This window comes from Mirounga angustirostris, unplaced genomic scaffold (genome assembly GCF_029215605.1).
Source record: "Mirounga angustirostris isolate CCGP_5_RB_7025 unplaced genomic scaffold, mMirAng1.0.hap1 SCAF_3, whole genome shotgun sequence".
Classification (NCBI taxonomy): domain Eukaryota; kingdom Metazoa; phylum Chordata; class Mammalia; order Carnivora; family Phocidae; genus Mirounga; species Mirounga angustirostris.
This window is the reverse complement of record NW_026991711.1, coordinates 58,317,861-58,340,174: the sequence shown is the minus strand read 5'-3', so window position 1 is coordinate 58,340,174 and position 22,314 is coordinate 58,317,861. Positions and strand designations below refer to the sequence as shown.

The 22,314-nt window shown below is 37.5% G+C and overlaps 1 protein-coding gene across 4 annotated transcripts in view; it reads right to left on the bottom strand.

Annotated features, from left to right (window-relative positions):
- FNDC3A (fibronectin type III domain containing 3A) overlaps positions 1-22,314 on the bottom strand; it is a 158,823-nt gene that overhangs the window by 36,916 nt on the left and 99,593 nt on the right. For all 4 annotated transcript variants that reach the window (XM_045869418.3, XM_045869419.3, XM_064586114.1 and 1 more), the window contains 4 exons: positions 21,931-21,989; positions 13,000-13,157; positions 3,337-3,396; positions 1,890-2,028 (listed from right to left, as the gene is read on the bottom strand). In XM_045869418.3, coding sequence (XP_045725374.1) covers positions 1,890-2,028; positions 3,337-3,396; positions 13,000-13,157; positions 21,931-21,989 — 416 coding nt within the window. The remainder of the gene's footprint in view (positions 1-1,889; positions 2,029-3,336; positions 3,397-12,999; positions 13,158-21,930; positions 21,990-22,314) is intronic.

The window sequence follows — 22,314 nt, the reverse complement described above, 5'->3', positions numbered from 1 at the left end:
CTGAATTTGCTCTGACACAAAACCAGTGTTCCTACCCAGCAGTATTCCAGAAGCTGAGCAACAAGAGGTCTGGTGGATACTAGTAATTATAAGAGGGTAAAAGACCAACTTCAGTTAGCTTTTTATCATCACGGTGCACTGGCAACTCTGAACAATGTCAGTTGATAAAATACTTCTCTCAACTGCTACCCCACTTGCCACCCATGCTATGATTCTCATGCCATGTTAACCCCCAAGTAATACTTTCAGATTATATGAGGCAGTAGGGTCAAAGGATCTGATATTTAAGTCATAAACTACATTAAGCCAGTTTTCTTCAATTTTAACACTAAATAGCAACAACAGTTATCATGCTTATTATGTTCCAGGTATTGTGCTATGGGCTACACAGATATTATCTGATAATCCTCCCCACAACTCTGAGATACATAATACTATCCCCAGTAACAGTAAAAATGATTATCTCTTTCCCCAACCATGCTATTACTCTGCATATACAGGACCATTTCTAGAAGAGCATAAGCCTGGGTAACCTGTGTAGGCAACTAAGAGACCTAGGGCCTAACGGCACTGTTTGTATCTTACAGACTTGTTGGGATATTGTTAAAGACAAATTTCAAAATTCAATGTTATTTTATCTTCAAAGAGCAGTACACCCTGTTGAAATCTCAACTACATGAAGGGCACCAGGCTGCTACTTTAACTGCCCGACCAATAAAATGCTACTCTAAGCGACATGAAATAAAATTAGTCATACTTATCACATACAAAAATGTATGTATGTACATACTTGTCTGATTTACATGTGCTAACAGTACTTTTTAACTGCATAAAGCATCTAATATCCTCAGAAGAACTAGGGACTAATAAGTCCCAAACCAGCTTTCAGAAAGAAAGCTAGGGCCTGAGTTTTGCTCTTGGCGTAAGAGTAGATAATTAAATCAAGACTAGTAGTTATTTTCTTACTACAAATTAACGGTTGCTAGGAGGGGTAGTACTCCCTTCTAGGGGCTGTTCAGAAATTTTGTTGGGGGTGTTTCTGACCATCACAATAATGGCAGGGGGAGGAAAAGCTGACTTTTATGGGTGGGGATCAAGGATGCTAACAATTTTGCACAGTGTGGGACAATCAATACAAAGAAGAATTCTTCTCTTTCTCTAGGACTTTTGAATGTCCTCCTGGACATTCATGTAGGTGAAATATCTGTTTATAATTATCAGAGCCTAGAACCTAATTCCATTTTACAAGGTATTTTTTCTATAGTTTTAAGTTACTGGATTTTTCCAAAATGTAAATACTCTGCAATTTGAGAAAGACTGTACTTAATTTGTTCAGAAATTTACCAAGATTCATGTATCATTTCAGTAATTCATGTCTCCAATGACAATGCTGTCTGTGCTATCTGAATTATCAATTCTATCTGTGGTGCCTGTCCATTTTATTGTATCTTCTTGTGCAGCTGGGCACAAACATTTACATATTAGCATATATATTATTCTATTAAAAGAGTATTTAATGGAATATTGCTTTAAGATATCATATTTATATTTCTAAAACTATGAGTCTAGTTATTATGAACCCCATTTTATGATAAAATTCAGGATACAAAGGCATTGTAATGAACTTGAGAAGCACTGCTGAGACTCTGTTATCCCATGTCCAGTATAATAAGGACTGCTAATTATATATCAGTCTTCTCTGCTATATTTACATATAGTAAGAAAAATCACTAAGAATATTATTTCAAGATTTAATATATGTAAAGAAGAAGAACAAGTTAGCTTAAAGTTCTTTTTTGTCTCCAAACAAGAACAACTGAAATTTAATACTAGTGGGGGGAGGAGGGAGTAAATATCCAGTTGGAAAATACTCTAAAGAATATTCTTACCTTCCATTGCAAAGTGAGTGAATTTTTGGTCCGATTGGCTATCCTGGGTGGATTAGGTATGTCAGGTTCACAGCTTAAGGTGGTAAAGCTTTCAGCTTCTGAAGGAGTGCCCCTCATGGAATTGTATTCTGCCTGGACTCTATGGCCATAAAATAAATAGTTTTAATCAGCAGAATCGTTGTATCCTACCTCCAACAGCCATCAGCCTTTAAGTACTTGGCAAATCAGTAAGGTGCCCTCCAAATGTTCTATCAAGAAAACAAGGGTGGGCACCTGGCTAACTCAGTTGGTAGAATATGTGACTCTTGATCTCTAGGTTGGGATTTCAAGCCCCATGTTGTGTGTAGAGATTACTTAAAAATAAAGTCTTTAAAAGAAAAAAAAATATGCGCATCAAAGTAAAGGATGGCTCTTAAAAAAAGAAATATAGGCTAGACCAGCAGCTTTCATCCTTTTTTTTTTGACTATAACACAAAGTAAAAAATACATCTTAGGTTGTGACAACTGTCTGTGTGATATGTACTTGCTCACACATACACACACACACACACACACACACAAAAGAAAGACAAGTGTCCTGAAACAATATCCCTAAAGGTAATATACAGATACCTTCTATGCCATTTGATTATTTAATTTAAAAAATGCTGAATATAACTCATAAAATTTCATGATTTAATAATGGTTGCAGTCCACAGTTTGAATAGTGCTAAGTTGGACAATACTTCGGCTTCATCCACAGAAAGTGTAATTGAAGACTTAATAGTTTAATAGGATTAATCCCAACCACAAATCGAGGTGACTAACCAAATATAGATTAATGAGTCCCAGCTGGGGAGGCTTTAGTATGTAAAATGCTGGTAAATTATAATAGAACTTGCAGAATAAAACAGTATCTAAGTTACCTCTCAGTTAAATGTTGTGAATTTTTTTTAAGATTTTATTTTTAAGTAATCTCTACACCCAACGTGGGGCTTAAACTCATAACCCCAAGATCAAGAGTTGCATGCTCTACTGACTGAGCCAGCCAGGCACCCCTAAGTGCTGTGAAATTTTTAATTTAATATCCCAAACTCTTTCTAGAACATGATGTAGTAAAAATACATTAAGTACAAACCAACTATTATTAATGCTTCTGTTCTGGGAAAATTTCAAAAGCAGGGAGTTTTCCATGTGCTAAATTAGATATGCAGACATTATACTTATTATCTGTATATTCATTCCAATCCCAAGGTCCTACAAACAGGATGATTGACCCTTCAACATAACATTTTAGTTAAACATTTTTGTTTTTTTGGGGGAATGTGTTGGTAATTGTACCAAAAGAAAAACCAAAGTCCACAAATTCATGTTTTTAAAATTATATTCCAGGCTATTAATGAAATTATTAAAAAAACCACCTATGCTCTACTCGATCATATTAAGGCAACATGTAGGAACTCCTTACCTTGCATGGTAATCTGTAGCTGGTTTGAGATCATTTAAAGTGACACTTGTTTCTTCTCCTCTGGGGTAAAAAAAGGAACATTTCACGGTCTGATAAACAAGCATTTCCAGAGGATTTACATTATGTACACTTCAGTTTGTGGCAGTTTATGAAATTATACTGCTTTTTACTTGACCAAATGTAACCATATTCAGATTCCACCAATATGGAATTTGTGTAATAAGGTTATGTGCCAAACTTAAGTTATGTACCTGCATACCACTTTAAAACAGAAAGGTGTCCACACAGTGGGTGCAGAGAGGAATTAAGATGGTGGAAGAGTAGGGGGCCCTAAGCTTGCCTCGTCTTTCCAATACAGCTAGATAAATATCAAATCATTCTAAACACCCAAGAAATCAATCTGAGGACTGAGAGAACAAAGCTGCATGTCTACGGGTAGAAAAACGGCCACCTTGTGGAAGGTAGGAGCTGTGGAGAGTTGATTTGGGGAGAGAACAGATGTGGGTGCTGTGGAGGGGCAGAAGACCGGATCATGGAGAGAGGAGTGAGAGAGAGAGAGAGAGAGAGAGAGAGAGAGAGAGAGAAAGAGAAGCAGCAGGCAGGGGACTGCACAAGAAAAAAATCTTCCCCAAAACCAGTGACTGGGAAAAAGAGAGGGGCTGACTATGGCAAATTTTTATAAGCAGCAGAGCTCAAAGTCTTAAGTTTTACAAGTCCGTGCCATTGTCGGGGTTGTGCCTGGCAGGCTCAGCGGTGCTCTGGTGGGGAAGGAATGCAGAGACCCGGGAGCGGGCAGTGTGGTCTGAGGATCCCCTGGGTCACACAGGGAAAAACAGTTCCCCTTTCTGGAGTACATTTGGGAATGGTGGATGGCCGCTCTCGGGGACAAAAGAAATGGCAGCACCAATGTGCATCTCTGTTCAGTAGCATGGGAATACAGACACTGGCTGAGGGCAGCAAACCTTGGTGCTGCTTTTTGCTGCACTTTACCATAAACTCTGAACCACTGTGCAGTTGTGCGACTGCGTTTCTGGGACAAACTGGCACTGACCACAGTGTGGCGAGACTCTCCCCTAGAGGATCAGCAAGAGTACATAAAATTGGGAGTTTTGAAACCCAGCCTCGTGCCTGAGATAAAACACAGGTGTACTGTGCCACCTGGCAGAGACCTGACAGAAGCTGGGGACACAAGAGGGGTGATTGTTTACTCTTCTGAGAGGGCTTCCTGAAGATTGGCAGGCACGAACTCCCCAGTCCGGGGAGGAGAGCAGGGCAACACCATTTCCCCCACACCCATCAGCACTGAGCAACACAGCACCTCCCTGCCCCCATAATGGAGGCTGGAGCTGCTTACACCAACCCCTCCCGCCTGCCTGTCCCGCCGGTACCCTGCAGGTGCATCCCTCCAGAAGACCAGAACAAACCCCTCACATGCACCAAGTGTCCTGATCATAGAGTGCTGCAAAGCTTCAGCTCTAGGGGAAGTAGGATCTAGGATCTCATTTCTTTCTTTTTTCCTTTCCTTTCCTTTCCCTTCCCTTCCCTTCCCCTTTCCCTTCCCTTCCCTTTCCTTTCCTTCCTTCCTTCCCTCTCTCTCTCTCTCCTCCCTCCCTCCCTCCCTCCCTTCCTTCCTCTTGGATCTAGCTTCTTTAAACAAGCAGACCAAGACACACCTAGTTAAAACCTGCCATATAGTGGACAAGGTCCAAACACCACCCACTGCAGGCAAGGAGAAACTCTGCAGAGGACTGACCTGAGGGAAGGAGCAGCCAAAACAAAACAGCAGAGTGCACACTCTGAAACACCTCCTGAATCACCAGGCCCAAGACAGTATAGGACCTCTTTTTTTTTAAACCTCTTCTTAATATAGCCATTACTCTCAGGAGCAGGAGTATAACTAAATCACCCTCAAAAAACAGTGACCTAGACAAAATGACAAGACAGAGGAATTCACCCCAAAAGAAAGAACAGGAAGAAGTTAACAGCCAGTGACTTAATCAATACAGATATAAATAAGATGCCTGAATAAGAATTTAAAACAACAACAACAACAATAACAATTTGAAACAACAATTATAAGGATACTAGCTGGGCTTGAGAAAAGCATAGAAGATACTAGAGAATCCCTTACTGCAGAGATAAAAGAACTAAAAACTTGTCAGGCCAAAATAAAAAATGCTATAACCAAGAGGCAAAACCGACTGGATGCAATGATAACAAGGATGGACGAAGCAGAGGATACAGACACAGAAGATAAAATTATGGAAAATAATGAAGCTGAAGAGGGAAATAAAGGTATAGGATCACAAATGTAAAGTTAGGGTACTCAGTGGCCCCTTAAAACATACTAACATTTGATCACAGGAGTCCCAGAAGAAGAAGAAAGAAAAAGGGGCAGAAGGTTTTATTTGAGCAAATTACAGCTGAAAACTTCCTTAATCTGGGGGAAGAAAACAGACATTGAAATCCAAGAAACACAGAGAACTCCCATTAAATTCAACAAAAGCCAGCCATTACTAAGGCATATCATAGTCAAATTCACAAAAAACACAGACAAGGAAAGAATCCTAAAAGCAGCAAAGGAAAAAAAGTCCTTAACCTACAAGGGAAGACAGACAGGGTCGCAGCAGATCAGGTTTGCAGTGACCTGTCCACAGAAATTTAGCAGGCCAGAAGAGAATGGCAGGATATATTCAACATGCTGAATGGGAAAAAATGCAGTCAAGAATACTTTATCCAGGGCGCCTGGGTGGCTCAGTTGGTTAAGCGACTGCCTTCGGCTCAGGTCATGATCCTGGAGTCCTAGGATCGAGTCCCACATCGGGCTCTCTGCTCAGCAGGGAGTCTGCTTCTCCCCCTGACCCTCCCCACTCTCATGCTCTATCTCATTCTCTCTCTCAAATAAATAAATAAATAAAATCTTTAAAAAAAAAAAAAAGAATACTTTATCCAGCAAGGCTGTCATTCACAATAGAAGGAGAGATAAACAATTTCCCCGACAGACAAAAACGAAAAGAGTTCGTGACCACTAAACCAATCCTGCAAGAGATATTAAAGAGGACTCTTTGAATGGGGAATAAAAGACCAAGAACAACAAAGTCTACAAAGGAACAGAGAACATCACCAGAACACCAACTTTACAGGTAACCCAATGGCACCTAAATTCCTATCAATAATCACTCTGAACGTAAATGGACTAAATGCTTCAATCAAAAGACATAGCGTAGCAGAATGGATAAAAAAGTAAGATCCATCTATATGCTGCCTACAAGACACTCATTTTAGACCTAAGACAGCTGCAGATTGAAAGTGAGGGGATGGAGAACCATCTATCATGCTAATGGACACCAAAAAAAAAAAAAAAAAAAAAAGCTGGAGTAGCCATATTTATATCAGACAAACTAGATTTTGAACCAAAGACTGTAATAAGAGATGAAGGGCATTATATCATAATTAAGGGGTCTATTCATCAAGAAGATCTAACATTGTAAATATTTCTGCCCCCAACTTGGGAATACCCAAATATATAAATCAATAACAAACTTAAAGAAACTCATTGATATTACAATAATAGTAGGGGACTTTAACACCCCACTTACAAAGGGACAGATCATCTAAGCAGAAGATCAACAAGGAAACAAGGGCTTTGAATGACATACTGGACCAGATGGACTTAACAGACACATTCAGAGCATTTCATCCTAAAGCAGCAGAATACACATTGAAGTGCACATGGAACATTCTTCAGAAAATATCACATACTGGGTCACAAATCAGGCCTCAACTGTTACAAAAAGACTGGGATCATACCATGCATATTTTCAGACCACAGTGCTATGAAACTTGAAGTCAACCACAAGAAAAAATTTGGAAAGATCACAAATACATGGAGGTTGAAGAATATCCAACAAAAGAATGAATGGGTTAACTAGAAAATTAAAGAGGAAATTAAAAAACTTCAATGAAATGAAATGAAAATGAAAACATAACAGTCCAAAACCTTTAGGATGCAGCAAAGGTGATCCAAAGAGGACCTAAGAGGTCCTTGCAATATAGGCCTACCTCAAAAAGCAAGAAAAGTCTCAGATACACAACCTAACCTTATACCTAAAAGAGCCAGAAAAGGAACAGCAAATAAAGCCTAAAGCCAGCAGAAGGAAAATAATAAAAATTAGAGCAGAAATAAACAATACAGAAACAAGCAAACAAAAAACCCCAGTAGAACAGATCAACGAAACTAAGAGCTGGTTCTTTGAAAGAATTAATAAATTCATAAACTGCTAGGCCAGACTTACAAAAAGAAAAGAGAAAAGGACCCAAATAATAAAATCACAAATGAAACAGGAGAGATCACAACTGACAGCACATACAATTATAAGAGAATATTATGAAAAATTATATGCCATCAAACAAGGCAGTCAAAGAAAAGGACAAATTCCTAGAAACATACAAACTACCAAAACTGAAAGAGGAAGAAATAGAGAATTTGAACAGACCCATAACCAGCAAGGAAATTGAATCAGTAATCAAAAATCTCCCAACAAACAAAAGCCCAGGGCCAGATGGCTTCCCAAGGGAATTCCACCAGACCATTTAAAGAAGAGTTAATACGGGGCACCTGGATGGCTCAGTCATTAAGTGTCTGCCTTCGGCTCAGGTCATGATCCCAGGGTCCTGGGATGGAGCCGCGCATCGGGCTCCCTGCTCGGCGGGAAGCCTGCTTCTCTCTCTCCCACTCCCCCTGCTTGTGTTCCCTCTCTCGCTGTCTCTCTGTCAAATAAGTAAATAAAATCTTAAAAAAAAAAAAGAGTTAATACCTATTCTCACAAATTTCTGTTCCAAAAAAAAAAGAAATGGAAGGAAAACTTCCAAACTCATTCTATGAGTCTAGCATTACCTCGATTCCAAAACCAAAGGCCCCACTAAAAAGGAGAATTACAGGCCAATATCCCTCATGAACATGGATGCAAAAAATCCCAACAAGAGAAATTCAACATTGCAAAAACTGAAATCCATGATCAAGTGGGATTTATTCCTGGGCTGCAGGAGTGGTTCAATATTAAAAAACCAATCAAGGTGATACACCACGTTAATAAAAGGAAGGATAAGAATCATATGATCCTCTCAATAGATGCAGAAAAAGCATTTGACAAAATACAGCATCCATTCTTGATAAAAACCCTTAACAAAGTAGGTATAGATGGAACATATCTCAAATCATAAAGGCCATATATGAAAGACCCACAGCTAATATCCTCAATGGGGAAAAACTGAGAGCTTTTCCTCTATAGTCCTGAACAAGACAGGGATGTCCACTCTCTTCATTACTATTTAACATGGTACTGGAAGTCTTAGCCCCAGCAATCAGACAAAAAGAAAGAAAAGGCATCCAAATCGGAAGAAGTCAAACTTTCACTATTTGCATCCAACACGATACTCTATGTAGAAAACCCAAAAGACCACCAAAAAATTGAAAATGAATTCAGCGAAGTTGCAGAATATAAAATCAATGTACAGAAATTTTTTGCATTTCCATTCACCAAAATAATGAAGCAGGAGAAAAAGAAATCAAGGGATTGATCCCATTTACAACTGCACCAAAAAATGTAAGATACCTAGGAATAAACCTAACCCAAGAGGTAAAAGATCTGTACTCTGAAAACTATGAAAGAAATTGAAGAGGACACGAAGAAATGGAAAAAACATTCCATGCTCATAGATTGGAAGAAGACTGTTAAAATGTCTATACTGTCCCAAGCAATCTATACATTCAATTCAACTCCTATCAAAATACCTCCAGCATTTTTCACAGAGCTAGAACAAACAATCCTAAAATTTGTATGGAACCACAAAAGAGCTCAAATAGCTAAAGCAATCCCGAAAAAGAAAAGCAAAGCTGGAGGCATCACGATTCTGGAATTTAAATTCTACTACAAAGCTGTTGTCATTAAGACAGTATGGTACTGGTAGAAAAACAGACACATAGATCAATGGAACAGAAGAAGAAACCCAGAAATGGACCCACAACTACATGCTCAACTCATCTTCCACAAAGCAGGGAAGAATATTCAATGGAAAAAAGAATCTCTTCAACAAATGGTATTGGAAAAACTGGAGAGCCACATGCGTAAGAATGAAATTGCATCACCTTCTTATACTATACACAAAATTAAATTCAAAATGCATGAAAGACATCAATGTGAGATAGGAAACCAACAAAATCCTAGGAGAAAACAGGCAGCAACCTCTCTGACCTCAATTTCTTACTAGACACGTCACTGGAGGCAAGGGAAACAAAAGCAAACATCAACTATTGGGACTTCATCAAGATAAAAAGCTTCTGCACAGTGAAGGAAACAATCAACAAAATGAAAAGGTAGCCTACGGAATGGGAGAAGATATTTGCAAATGATATATTTGATATAAAGGATTAGTATCCAAAATCTATAAAGAAGTTATCAAACTCAACATCCCCAAAACAAATAATCCAGTTAAGAAATGGGCACATGTGAATATACACTTTTCCAAAGAAGACATCCAGATGGCTAATGGACACATGAAAAGATGCTTAACATCACTCATCATCAGGGAAACAAATCAAAACCACAATGAGATACCACCTCACACCAGTCAGAATGGCTAAAATTAACAAGTCAGGAAACGACAGATGATGGCGGGGATGAGGAGAAAGGGGAACCCTCTTACACTGTTGGTGGGAATGCAAACTAGTGCAGCCACTCTGGAGAACAGTAAGGAGGTTCTTCAAAAAGTTAAAATCGAACTAACCCTATGACCCAGCAATTGCACTACTAGGTATTTATCCAAAGGATACAAAAATACTGATTCAAAGGGGCACATGCAACCTAGTGTTTATAGCAGCACTATCAACAATAGCCAAATTATGGAAAGAGCCCAGATACCAATCGACTGATGGATGGATAAAGATGATGTTAGACCAACAGACAGACAGAGACAGACAGACAGACAGACAGACACACACACACACACACATCCACACACACACAATGGCATATTACTCAGCCATCAAAAAGCATGAAACCTTGCCATTTGCCTTGGACTTTAAATTCTACTACAGGGGGCACCTGGGTGGCTCAGTTGGTTGAGCGACTGACTGCCTTCGGCTCAGGTCATGATCCTGGAGTCCCGGGATCGAGTCCCGCATCGGGCTCCCTGCTCGGCAGGGAGTCTGCTTCTCCCTCTGACCCTCCCCCCTCTCATGTGCTCTCTCTCTCTCTCTCATTCTCGCTCTCTCAAATAAATAAATCTTTAAAAAAAAAAAATTCTACTACAAAGCTGCTGTCATTAAGACAGTATGGTACTGGTAGAAAAACAGACACATAGATCAGTGGAACAGAAGGTATAGAGCGTATAATGCTAAGTGAAATAAATCAGTCAGAGAAAGACATATACCATATGATTTCACTCATATGTAGAATTTAAGAAACAAAACAGATGAACATTTGGGAAGGAAAAAAAAAAGAAAAAGAGAGAGGGAAGCAAACCATAGAGTTAAGGATAGAGAACAAACTGAGGGTTGATGGAGGGAGGTGGGGGGATGGGCTAAATGGGTGATGGGAATTAAGGAGGTGACTTTTTTGATCAGCACCTGGGTGCTGTATATAAGTGATGAATCACTAAATTAAAAAAAACCCAAAAAAGCAAAAACAAGAGGTGTCCCAAGCAAATTAATGGTATAAGCCAGACTTGTTTTTTTGTTTGTTTTTTAGTGTAGTCAGGGAAGATATTTAGCTTATTAAAGAAATGAAACCAGTTTCAATTATTTAAAAATTCATCTTGCACAATTAAAATGATAAATAACCCGTGTATTACTGAAAGCAAAACCACCAAATTTTTGCAAGGTGTGTGCCACTTCTGCATTTTGTTAGAATATAAAATGGAATCTTAAAATAGTAAGAGTTTAATGAGTAGATCATAAAAAAAGTGAGTAATTTGAAGTAAAGCATTTCATTCACGGGCACTATTACATTTTCACATTTTCAAATATAATAGCACACATTTTCTTAAAATAATCATTTGATACAACTATTACTTATATATGTGGCTAAAAAACTCAGCCCATTTTCTACTTCTATTTATTTATTTATTTATTATTTATTCTTATGTTAATCCCCATACATTACATCATTAATTTTAGATGAAGTGTTCCATGATTCATTGTTTGTGCATAACACCCAGTGCTCCATGCAGAGTGTGCCCTCCTCAATATCCACCACCAGGCTAACCCATCCTCCCACCCCCCTCCCCTCTAGAACCCTGTTTGTTTTTCAGAGTCCATCGTCTCTCATGGTTCGTCTACCCCTCTGTACTTCTTTTTTTAAAAACCACTATTCTCTGTTCCTTTTCCTTCAGCCAAGTTTCTCTCCTCTCCACTTTATGGACCCCCTCCACTGCCACTTCTCAAATCAAAACCACTAAATATAAGAAAGAAAACACGTCCCACTGAGGAAAGTACACTTTAATGAATTGGGCAGTTGCAGTAGCATCCTCAGAGAGACCTTAATTGGTGTAAAGAAGGTGACTAATGTCCCTCTTGTGCTCTCTGATCAGGCTGCAAATGGAGACAAATGCTTCCCCTTAGCAAGCAGCCATATCTAACTAGAAACAGCCGTTACCACAAAAAGAAACCTTATGCTGATGGTCCTTTATCACCTATTTACCCCGTAGGTAGCTTTGTCTCTTTTAAGAAATATGAATAGAATAAATACAAGGAAATCTCAATAGAGAGAAGGAGACAGGATATTTTTCTAACCTTATGTAACTAGATAATAAATACTGGAGCACTTTCACTTTCCTTTCTTCCTTATTATTAGCTATTTTTTGAAAAGATACCAAGAACTGATGTGTCCAGTGTTCTATGTTAATTATGATCATTCCAGTGACTAACCACTTCCTTTACAATCTTCCCAGTGTTTAAATTATTATTAATAATTGACTTTACTCTTTACTTTTCATTAGATAAGCAACTTCTTCTACATGAGTAAGGATAAAAAATTATTTTACAACTGTCAGTCATAAATGTCACAATTTTAGCCACTGACTCTTTCTAAGGCTTTTGGTGTATAACAACACTTTTGAACCAAGGAAAGAGAATTATGATAGGTTTTCAAAATATGATTATTAACATACCAACATACAAATGAGAAACAATGGTACTAAATTCATTTTACAATATTTATAATTGCATTTTACAAACACAATACAATTACATTTTACAAATTCAATACAACTGACATATTAAGAATTAAATCCAACTCCTTAGAGGAGCGTTACATTTCATGAGTTTACAATCTAACAGTTCTCTACTTCTGTTTTGGGCTTCTATATACGACAATTCATATTTATGTCTCAGGAATACGTGAATAGTGAAACATCTGCTAGGGAGCCTACTGAAAAATACTAAAGCTGAATGTGGCCAATGAAAGCAATTATTCCAAGGGAGTGTAGACAGACATGTACCAGCTGGCATGTGGACTCCATAGACTGAAATCAGTATCACTTGTCAATTTATAGATTCAAAATAAAAGCAGTAAGAGGGAAAAACAGAACAAAATTAGTATTAAACTCTTTATGATAAACCACTGACTTACATAATGGGAGGAGTAAAACCTAACAAATACTTACGCATAAACACTTTTGTATTTCCCATCTTTTCCAGTACTTGAGACTAGAATTTCATAACTATAGAGCTCTGGTACAGTAGTCTCATTTGTTTCACCATTAATGAAGCTGGAAGGAGGTGACCAGGTAAGTACTACTGTCCTTGCCTGGATGTCTGAGGCCTGCAAAAACATAATATTTAAAACTCTTTGAAACAACTGTAATGTGTATAATGAACAGTGAAAATCTAATGAGGTTTCAAGATTAAATAAAATATATCTGTATCTACTTACAAAAAATGGCTTACAAATAGAAACCTGTCCATTTGTAGACAAGTTATAATCTGTTATAAAAGGGCAGATGGGTTCAATAAAAAATCTAAAGACCATTATGTGCCATTCAAAACTATTAGTGCAAACACCACATACAGTCAAGAAAGAATGGAAAAAAGTCCACTTGTACCGTATTGAAAAGGTTCACTGCCTCAATTTAGAAAGTGTCTTACAATAAGAAAAAGATAAAGATGATGCAAGAAATGATGTATAAATGCATTCATAATTAAAAAATGTAAATTAAAACAAGGTATCACTTTTCATCCAACAGACTGGAAGATTAAAAAGCTAGTAATATCTATCTTGAATTAGGCAGAATAAATGATCTCCACACAAGCATGACATTTTCCCCTTTTCAAAGTTCTCAAAGCCTGGATAAATTTAGAAGGCTATTATTGTATATATTCTGCTTCTGTTAAATCACAGAAGTATATTTTACTTACTGTCATACTACCTTAAAAAAGTCTTAGTACTATGTTTCATTTACAGTGGGCTTAAAAATGATTGTTTTAATCAGTGTCCATCTGGCTATTAACCTGTAACTGTGCAAGTTTTTTTCTTTTTTAAAACATACTGTTAACATACATATATGTACAACTTTTCGAGTATCTTGATTTTATGAGATTATCCTAACTGTGTTAAACTGTGAGAATAAGTAAGTAAACAATACTCTGAAGGTAGGTCAGCCAAAAGCATTAACTGGCATCTACTTTTTGAAGCTTACTTTATCAGGCTTTGTGGGTACTGACTACATCATGAAAAGTATAGGTGGTAGAGATGACCTTAAGTAGGAAGGCAAAATACCTGCCACTAATTTGCTTGGTGATACTGAACTCTCAAACCTTTAGGGTCCCAGGTCTCACCTACAAAAGTGAGTGGCTGAGTGAGATGATTTATTTACCATAACTAACCAAATATAATATTTTAAAAAGGCTTTTATTTTGGAATAAATCTAAATTTACAGAAAAGTTGGGAAGGTAATAAGTATACAGAGTGCTTGTATACCTGTTGCCCAGCTTCCTCTATTGTTAACATCTTACATAATAATGTATTTTTGTCAAAACTAAGAAATTAACAATGGTAGAATACTACTTTTTTTTTTTTTTAAAGATTTTATTTATTTGACAGAGAGAGACATAGCGAGAGAAGGAACACAAGCAGGGGGAGCGGGAGAGGGAGAAGCAGGCTTCCCGTGGAGCAGGGAGCCCGATGCGGGGCTCGATCCCAGGACCCTGAGATCATGACCTGAGCTGAAGGCAGACGCTTAACGACTGAGCCACCCAGGCGCCCCAACAATGGTAGAATACTACTAACTAAGTTTTTAACTAATCTATACTTTTAACATTTAACTAACTAGACTTCCAGGATACAATGTTAAATTTAGAAAATGTAGTTAAAAAAATTAAGACACACTGCTAATTTCAACTTTTCTAGAAATCTGCTGTTACAGAAAAAGTCTTGATCCCAACTCATTATATTAAAAAGGTATTTTATTACTTGCACATAAATGTTAAGGCACAAAAAAGGAGTAATTACATTGGGGTTGCTGTGGAAAACTTTATGAGATGTGAATTTTAAATAAAATTTTAAAGGATTTGGGATGGGATATAATTTGGTAAAAAATAAATGGGTAATTATTATAGGAATGAGAAGTTTCTTTTCCTAAGCTTATGCTTATAAGCTGGTTGTCTAAGGAACATGTATGATTGTGTATTTTGAAAAGCGCTCTAGTAATTTCACTCCCATGAGAACCACAGATTAAGGGAAAAGAGAAACATAAAGGACCATTAAGAGGATCACAGAGGAAAGAGGAAGACAGTCAAGTCTTGAAAGACAAGGGTAATGGTTTTGAGGTAGTAAGCGGTCAACAGTATGAAACAGTTGACAGGGAGGCCGTGGAGAATCGATGCAATATGAATAATGCCTAAAAATGCTGTTATCTGGTGCTGGTTTCAAAGAATTATCAAAGGGTTGTAAAGAAAAGGGAGGTGGATTTCCATAAACCTACTTGTGAAACTCTCGTGTAAAGATGAGGTAGTAACTATCTGTGTATGTGGGAAGCTGGGGGAAGAGTGGATCCTAGAAATTCGAAGTAAAAGAACTGATGAAGCTTGGAGTTCAGTTTGGCATTAAAGAATTAAAGGTAAAGAGGAAATGTAAGATGATACTGATATCATGGTCAGGAAAACCTGGAGGGGTACTTGATAACTGATGGATATACTAAAAGGAAACAAAACAAAAGGGATCTATTTAATCCAATCCCTTCTTCATTTCAGAGAAACAATGGAGAAAATAATTTAGAAAAGATTAAGAAAACTGATTTTCTAGGTGGCGCCTGGGTGGCTCAGTCGTTAAGCGTCTGTCTTCGGCTCAGGTCATGATCCCAGGGTCCTGGATCGAGCACCACATCGCGCTCCCTGCTCCGCGGGAAGCCTGCTTCTCCTTCTCCCACTCCCTCTGCTTGTGTTCCCTCTCTCACTGTGTCTCTCTGTCAAATGACTAAATAAAATCTTTAAAAAAAAAAGAAACTGATTTTCTAGATGAAGTTCTAGTTGTTAGCAAAACATACAAATTTGGATATTTTTTTTTCCCAATTTTTTTTTTTTAAGTAAGCTCTATGGCCAATGTGGGCTTGTGCTCACGACCCCAAGATTAACAGTTGCACGCTCTACTGACTGAGCCATCCAGGCGCCCCCAAACTTGGACATTCTTTAGGATGTCTTAGGAGATGTGGTTCTAGAGAAAGTGGTGAATAATGAGGGTAAAAAATATAGTTTGGAAATCATCTGAAATGAGTCTTCTATTTGTACACAACTTTAAGAAGTAAAATCTGCTTTTGTTTTTTATTTTTTTTAAAAGATTTTATTTATTCATTTGAGACACAGAGATAGAGAGGATGAGCAGGGGGAGAGGCAGAAGCAGAGGGAGAAGCAGGCTCCCCGCTTAGCCAGGAGCCCGATGTGGGGCTCAATCCCGAGACCCTGGGATCATGACCTGAGCCGAAGGCAGACGCTTAACCATCTGAGCCACCCAGGCGCCCCTAAAATCTGCTTTTATATGCATCTCATTTGATTCTTAAAATTACCCTCTGAAGTAGACCAAAAAGATATAACTATCTTCATTTTACAGAAGAAATATATTCAGAAAGTTTGAATAACTTCTGAAGTCACTGAACTAGTAGTGACTGATATGGAGAACAAAGGTAAAAGAAATATAGTAAAAAAAAATTAAACTTCCTTATAACTGACAACCCATTTGATAAGTATTTGGGACACCCATAGTGACCTTCCTCCAGGAACTCAACTGCCTCAATGTTAATACTTTGCTAAAGGCAAAAGGCAACCTTAGCTTGACATTAGTCTGCTGACCTCCATCCAGTCTTTAACATCTGAAAATCCCTTTGGAAACTACCTTTCTCTCTACTCTCCCCAAGATACATGTTAGCAATCATCCTCCAAACATATGGCCCACTGATAAACATCTGAAAGGTCTCAAGACTATGGTTTTACTAGGTATTAGTAAATGACCTTACCCTAACGGCAGCTAGCCCCTCCAGGTCTGGAAACCTTACTTCCAAATTCCTTAGAGACTTAAGCTATCCCTAACCCTCTCCCAACTCGAGAGTATATAATCAGTCACTCCTCACAATCCCAGCACAGTTCTTTCTGCCTAGGGGTCCTGTCCCTGTGCTTTAATAAAACCACTTTTTTTGCACCGAAGATGTCTCAAGAATTCTTTCTTGACGGTTCGCTCATGAACCCCAACATTTCATCAGTGACTAGGACCTGAATAATTCAGTTCCTTTTCCATTACACAACGCTTCCATCCTCAATTCACTTCTAGTCAGTAGCTGAAAGCAGACATGACCATGTAAAAATATGTCTGAGTACTGACAAAGACTAAATGGTAGTAAGCAAAAATGAAAAAAGAAGTGGTTGCATTATATTATACATATATATATAAAATACAGTATATTTTAATTTTTCAGGCAGACTGTGGTCTTTGTTAGGCAGCGATCAAAACCACTCTTGAAGTAAAGCTGTCAGGTTAAATGAAGTCTAGCTAGGAAGCTACTGAAATGGCAATCCCCTTGTATGGATATGGGGATTAGGAAGTGGGAGAGTAGGTTGAGTCTCAGGAAGCCTCGAGTCAGATGTTCCAGTGACCATAAAAAGAAAAAGGAAAGGGATAAAAATTCTGAAAGTAAAAAGGTAATGCGTAAACGGCAAGACATGTTTAATTTTAAGCATTATTAAAATAAAGATGTCAATATATCTTGACAGAACGGGACTGAAAACAATTTCAAAGAAGCCTTTCAATGAAGCGCAATAGTAAGATAAACACTTCCATCTAATACAATTATTTCTAGCATGTTAGGAAATATAATACCATTATACTCTCTTTTATGGAAAAAGAAACAGATTCAGAAAGGTTAAGTGACTTGTCCCAGGTCACTCAACTCCCGAGTGTGCAGCTGAGGCTAAGTCTAGCCCATGTTCTCCCCTATACCCTGCAACCTGTGTTACATGAGTGAGCTTTTCTTCTTTTTTTGGTTCCTCAAATGTGTCCTGTTCAGTACTTTTCAAATGTTGGTCTCTGCAATACCGTCCCCACACTAACCCCCATGGTCCACAGTGCCCAACTACTACTTTTTCTTTAAATTTCAGTTCATCATCCTTCCTTAGTGAAATTTCTTTTGACATCCCTGTCAAGGCCTAGTTCCCCTATTATTATATATTCTTACAGCACTATATCTCTGTTCTGGCACTCTACAGATATAATCTTATATTTATTGCATGACTTAATCTACTAACCTAAGTTCTGAGGGCAGGGGCCATGCCTACCCTTTGTTTTTCATTCTATCTCCAGCTTTCAGCACAGCATGTGGCATTTTATTAGTGGTCAAATATTTATGGAGTAAGTGAATACATTTAGTTTGGTGCTCTAAATGAACTACAGCATGCAAAACAACTACACACACACACACACACACACACACACCCTGACCTATACTTCACAGCTCACAATTTAGTAAAAGAGCTATAGCTACCCAAACTATAAAAACAAACTGAAACAAAACAAAGCAAAACAAAACCATCAGCATGACTTTCTTTTATGACACAGGACTTATTTTACAAAATTACATCTTCCTCATAATACTGGGCAAGAAATTCTTTAAAAGAACTGTTGCAAGATTTATGGCCTGAAAAATTATGCTTTTGATATTATAGACTGTAACAAGTAAATGCTGCTAGTATTAACTATTATTTCATTCAAATACCAGTTCTATTAAGGCTTGCAAATTCTTTTTATTAATCTAGTGATATACATAGATCTTGGAAAGATACTGACTGAATTTCTTATTAAACAGGCTCTTGCTTCAGTTTAGTCATCTGTAAGATAGGGAAAAGAGTACATAGAAAGTTGTTCTAGGAATTAAATAATGCATATGTTTTCAAAGTACTCTGAACAGTCTGATACTAGTAAACTTGTATTAGCTATTATAAAATAATTCTGTGTATGTTTACATTAATTTACATGCATAAGCTCAATTTTTTCAGAGAACCCAAATTAGAATGAAAGAAAACCAGAGCTCCAAATCTATTATTTAGGGTTGTCAGAAAAAGTAGGACCACAGTAGCTTATTAGATAAGTGACTGACTTACTCAAACTTCCTAAGATGGGGTAAAATTAAAACTTTTGTCGAGAGGGTATTAAGAAAGTAACAACTTTTCTAATCTGTTTCCATACAAAAATAGAGCAAAGTATCTTTTGGGTAACTTAGCACAAGATATTGTACCATGGATTTTTTTTTTTTGCGGAGAAGAGAGAGAAGGTTTTGTTTTGTATTGTAAATCAAGAAATATTTTCATCGATTTTTTTAAATTTAATTTTATTATGTTATGTTAGTCACCATACAGTACCTCATTAGTTTCTGATGTAGTGTTCCATGATTCATCGTTTGTGTATAACACCCAGTGCTCCATGCAATACATGCCCTCCTTAATACCCACCACTGGGCTAACCCATCCCCCCACCCCCAGCCCCTCTAAATCCTTCAGTTTCTTGGCATCCATAGTCTCTCATGGTTCATCTCCCCCTCCGATTTCCCCCCCTTCATTTTCCCCTTCCTTCTCCTAAAGTCCTCCATGCTATTCCTTATGTTCCACAAATAAGCTTATCAATGTTTAATAAATGGGCTTATTCTGCTTAAGGAAGTCCTGTAGTCTGCTTCCACCACATCTTGTACTTCTCTTTCCTCCACTGCACTATGTTCCAATGAGGATGGTTCTTTTTTTTTAAGATTTTTTCCATTTATTTGACAGAGAGAGAGACAGTGAGAGAGGGAGCATAAGCAGGGGGAGTGGGAGAGGGAGAAGCAGGCTCTTCACTGAGCAGGGAGCCCGACGCGGGGCTCAATCCCAGGACACTGGGATCATGACCTGAGCCGAAGGCAGACGTTTAACGACTGAGCCACCCAGGCGCACGAGGATGTTTCTTTCTATCTGGCGAACTTGCCAGGATTATCCTGGTTTCCCTGTCTCATTCCTTCCAACTTCTCTAACTCTTCAGAGGCTCAGAGAAGGTTTTCCTAATTGCTCTATTTAATGTAATTCCCCTCTCTTCAGGAATGCATCACATTACCCTACTTCTGTAAAAGCTCTTTATACTATCACACCTGATTTTGTCTGTATATTTGCTTTCTATTTATTGGTATATAATAGGATCTCAATAAATATTTTGATTGGTTGTCATGATGGCAATACTTTGACTGACGAAATGAATAACTATGAAGCTCCTGAAAGAATAATGTAATGACATAGATCGCTAAGGCACAGCACAGTGAAAAAAACCCTGCCACAGAACAACAGAGTACGTATGATCCCTTTTTCATAAAAAGACAATAGAAAAAATATACTTTGATGGACGAACTCATACAAATGAAGTGAAACTGGAAACCTAAACTGTTAGGTATGACCAAATCAGAGGAGTGGGTAAAAGGAATTTATTTCTACTCACTATATTCATGTATTACTTAGATATTTCACCGTAAAAGAGTTCACATATAATAAAATAAAAATTCAATCTTAATCACTGGCACATCTATTAGTTTACTTTTATTTTTATTTATTTTATTTTTTTAAAGATTTTATTTTATTTGAGAGAGAAAGAATGAGAGAGAGAGAGCACAAGAGGGGGGAGGGTCAGAGGGAGAAGCAGACTCCCCCCTGAGCAGGGAGCCCGATGTAGGACTCAATTCTGGGACTGCTGGATCATGACCTGAGCCGAAGGCAGTCACTTAACCAACTGAGCCACCCAGGCGCCCTATTAGCTTACTTATAAAATGGAGTGAAGTTATAGCTCTTAAAGCAGAGAAAGAGAAATGACTAATCTGAACAATTGTGACATTTTGGTTTTTCCTTCTAGTTTTTTCCTTTTTCTAAAGTCTTTCCTTTATAAGACTGTAATCACAATGTCTAAATAGTTTGATCACTAGCACTTTTCCCTACAAAAGCATCTTTGCATGTTTTTGGTGTTCAAAATCATATTTTTAAGTGGTTAAAATATTCTGTCCAGTAAAAATATCCCAATTTATGAATTCTTTTGTTTTATTTTTATTAATATCATGATGTGCTGCAAAAAACATTTTTGTGTAGCTTTTTATTAAGAAATGGGACCTCATGGTTTCAGAGAAGTTTAATTCTGACTACTGGTAAAAAAGACTTTGGGGTCTTAATGGGTTTAAAAAGTTCAATTTGTATGAGCACTTAAAATTAATCTTTTGTCAAGTCTGATGCATATATTTTTCCTATTAAGATGATAGCATTTAGGCTATTTAAAAAATAAGCAGAAAATTTTATGTAGCCAGGATTGCTGTCTCACCTTTTGCTGATCTTATTTCTTCTATTGCATGATAAAGGGTTGGGGAATATAAACCTCTTCTATATTTTAACTCTTGCTGCATCTGGAGTTAACTGAATGTATTTTTTATAGAAATCATATAGATGGATTTTTAAAAAACTGATAATCAGTCATACGCACATTATTTATTATCTCTTTGTCTCTTCCAATGATTTTCAATGTCATTTAGTATATATTAAATCCTAGTTTAAAAAATGAACTCTTGATTGAATATTTTGCTTCATCGATTAACAAATCTTTCTGTCAGATCTACATTGATCCATTATTGATATCACCTTCTTATAGTTTTTTTTTTTTTTTAATTTAAGTAATCTCTACACCCAGTGTGGGGCTTGAATTCACGACCACAAGATCAAGAGTCACGTGCTCTTCTGACTGAGCCAGCCCGGTGCCCCTAAAATAGTTAAATTCTAAGCATGGCGTGAATTAAAATATACCAAAATCTTAATGAATAATACTTAATATAAATGTCAAGAAAGGGGCGCTTGGGTGGCTCAGTTGTTAAGCATCTGCCTTCGGCTCAGGTCATGATCCAAGGGTCCTGGGATGGAGCCCCACATCGGGCTCCCTGCTCAGTGGGGAGTCTGCTTCTCCCTCTTCCACTCCCCCTGCTGTGTTCCCTCTCTCGCTGTGTCTCTGTCAAACAAATAAAAAAATCTTAAAAAAAAAAAAAAGTCAAGAAAATACACGCAATACTTACCACTGGTTTGACAATGTTGGAAAGAAGTGCTTCAAAAGCTTTAGTTTCTTCATCTTTTTCTTCAAAAAAAAAAAAAAAGTATTTTAAAAATGAACTTAAATACAATCATCCCTCTCTCTCCACAATATATCTTCTGAAACTATGTTGGTAATCTGAGATTTTTATTTCCTAGTTTTTACTTTAGTTCATATTCAGCAGTTTGTAGCTCTTCAGGATTCTTCTGCTTCAGTTTCTATTTCTGTTTCAACTGTGATCCCTAATTATAATGCCACTATATATATCTGAACCAGTCACTAAGTTTTTCTTATAGAAAGTATATTTTTATTCATAGCTGTAAAAAACACTCTCCAGAATTCTCATTTCCCAATCTCATACCTCTTAACA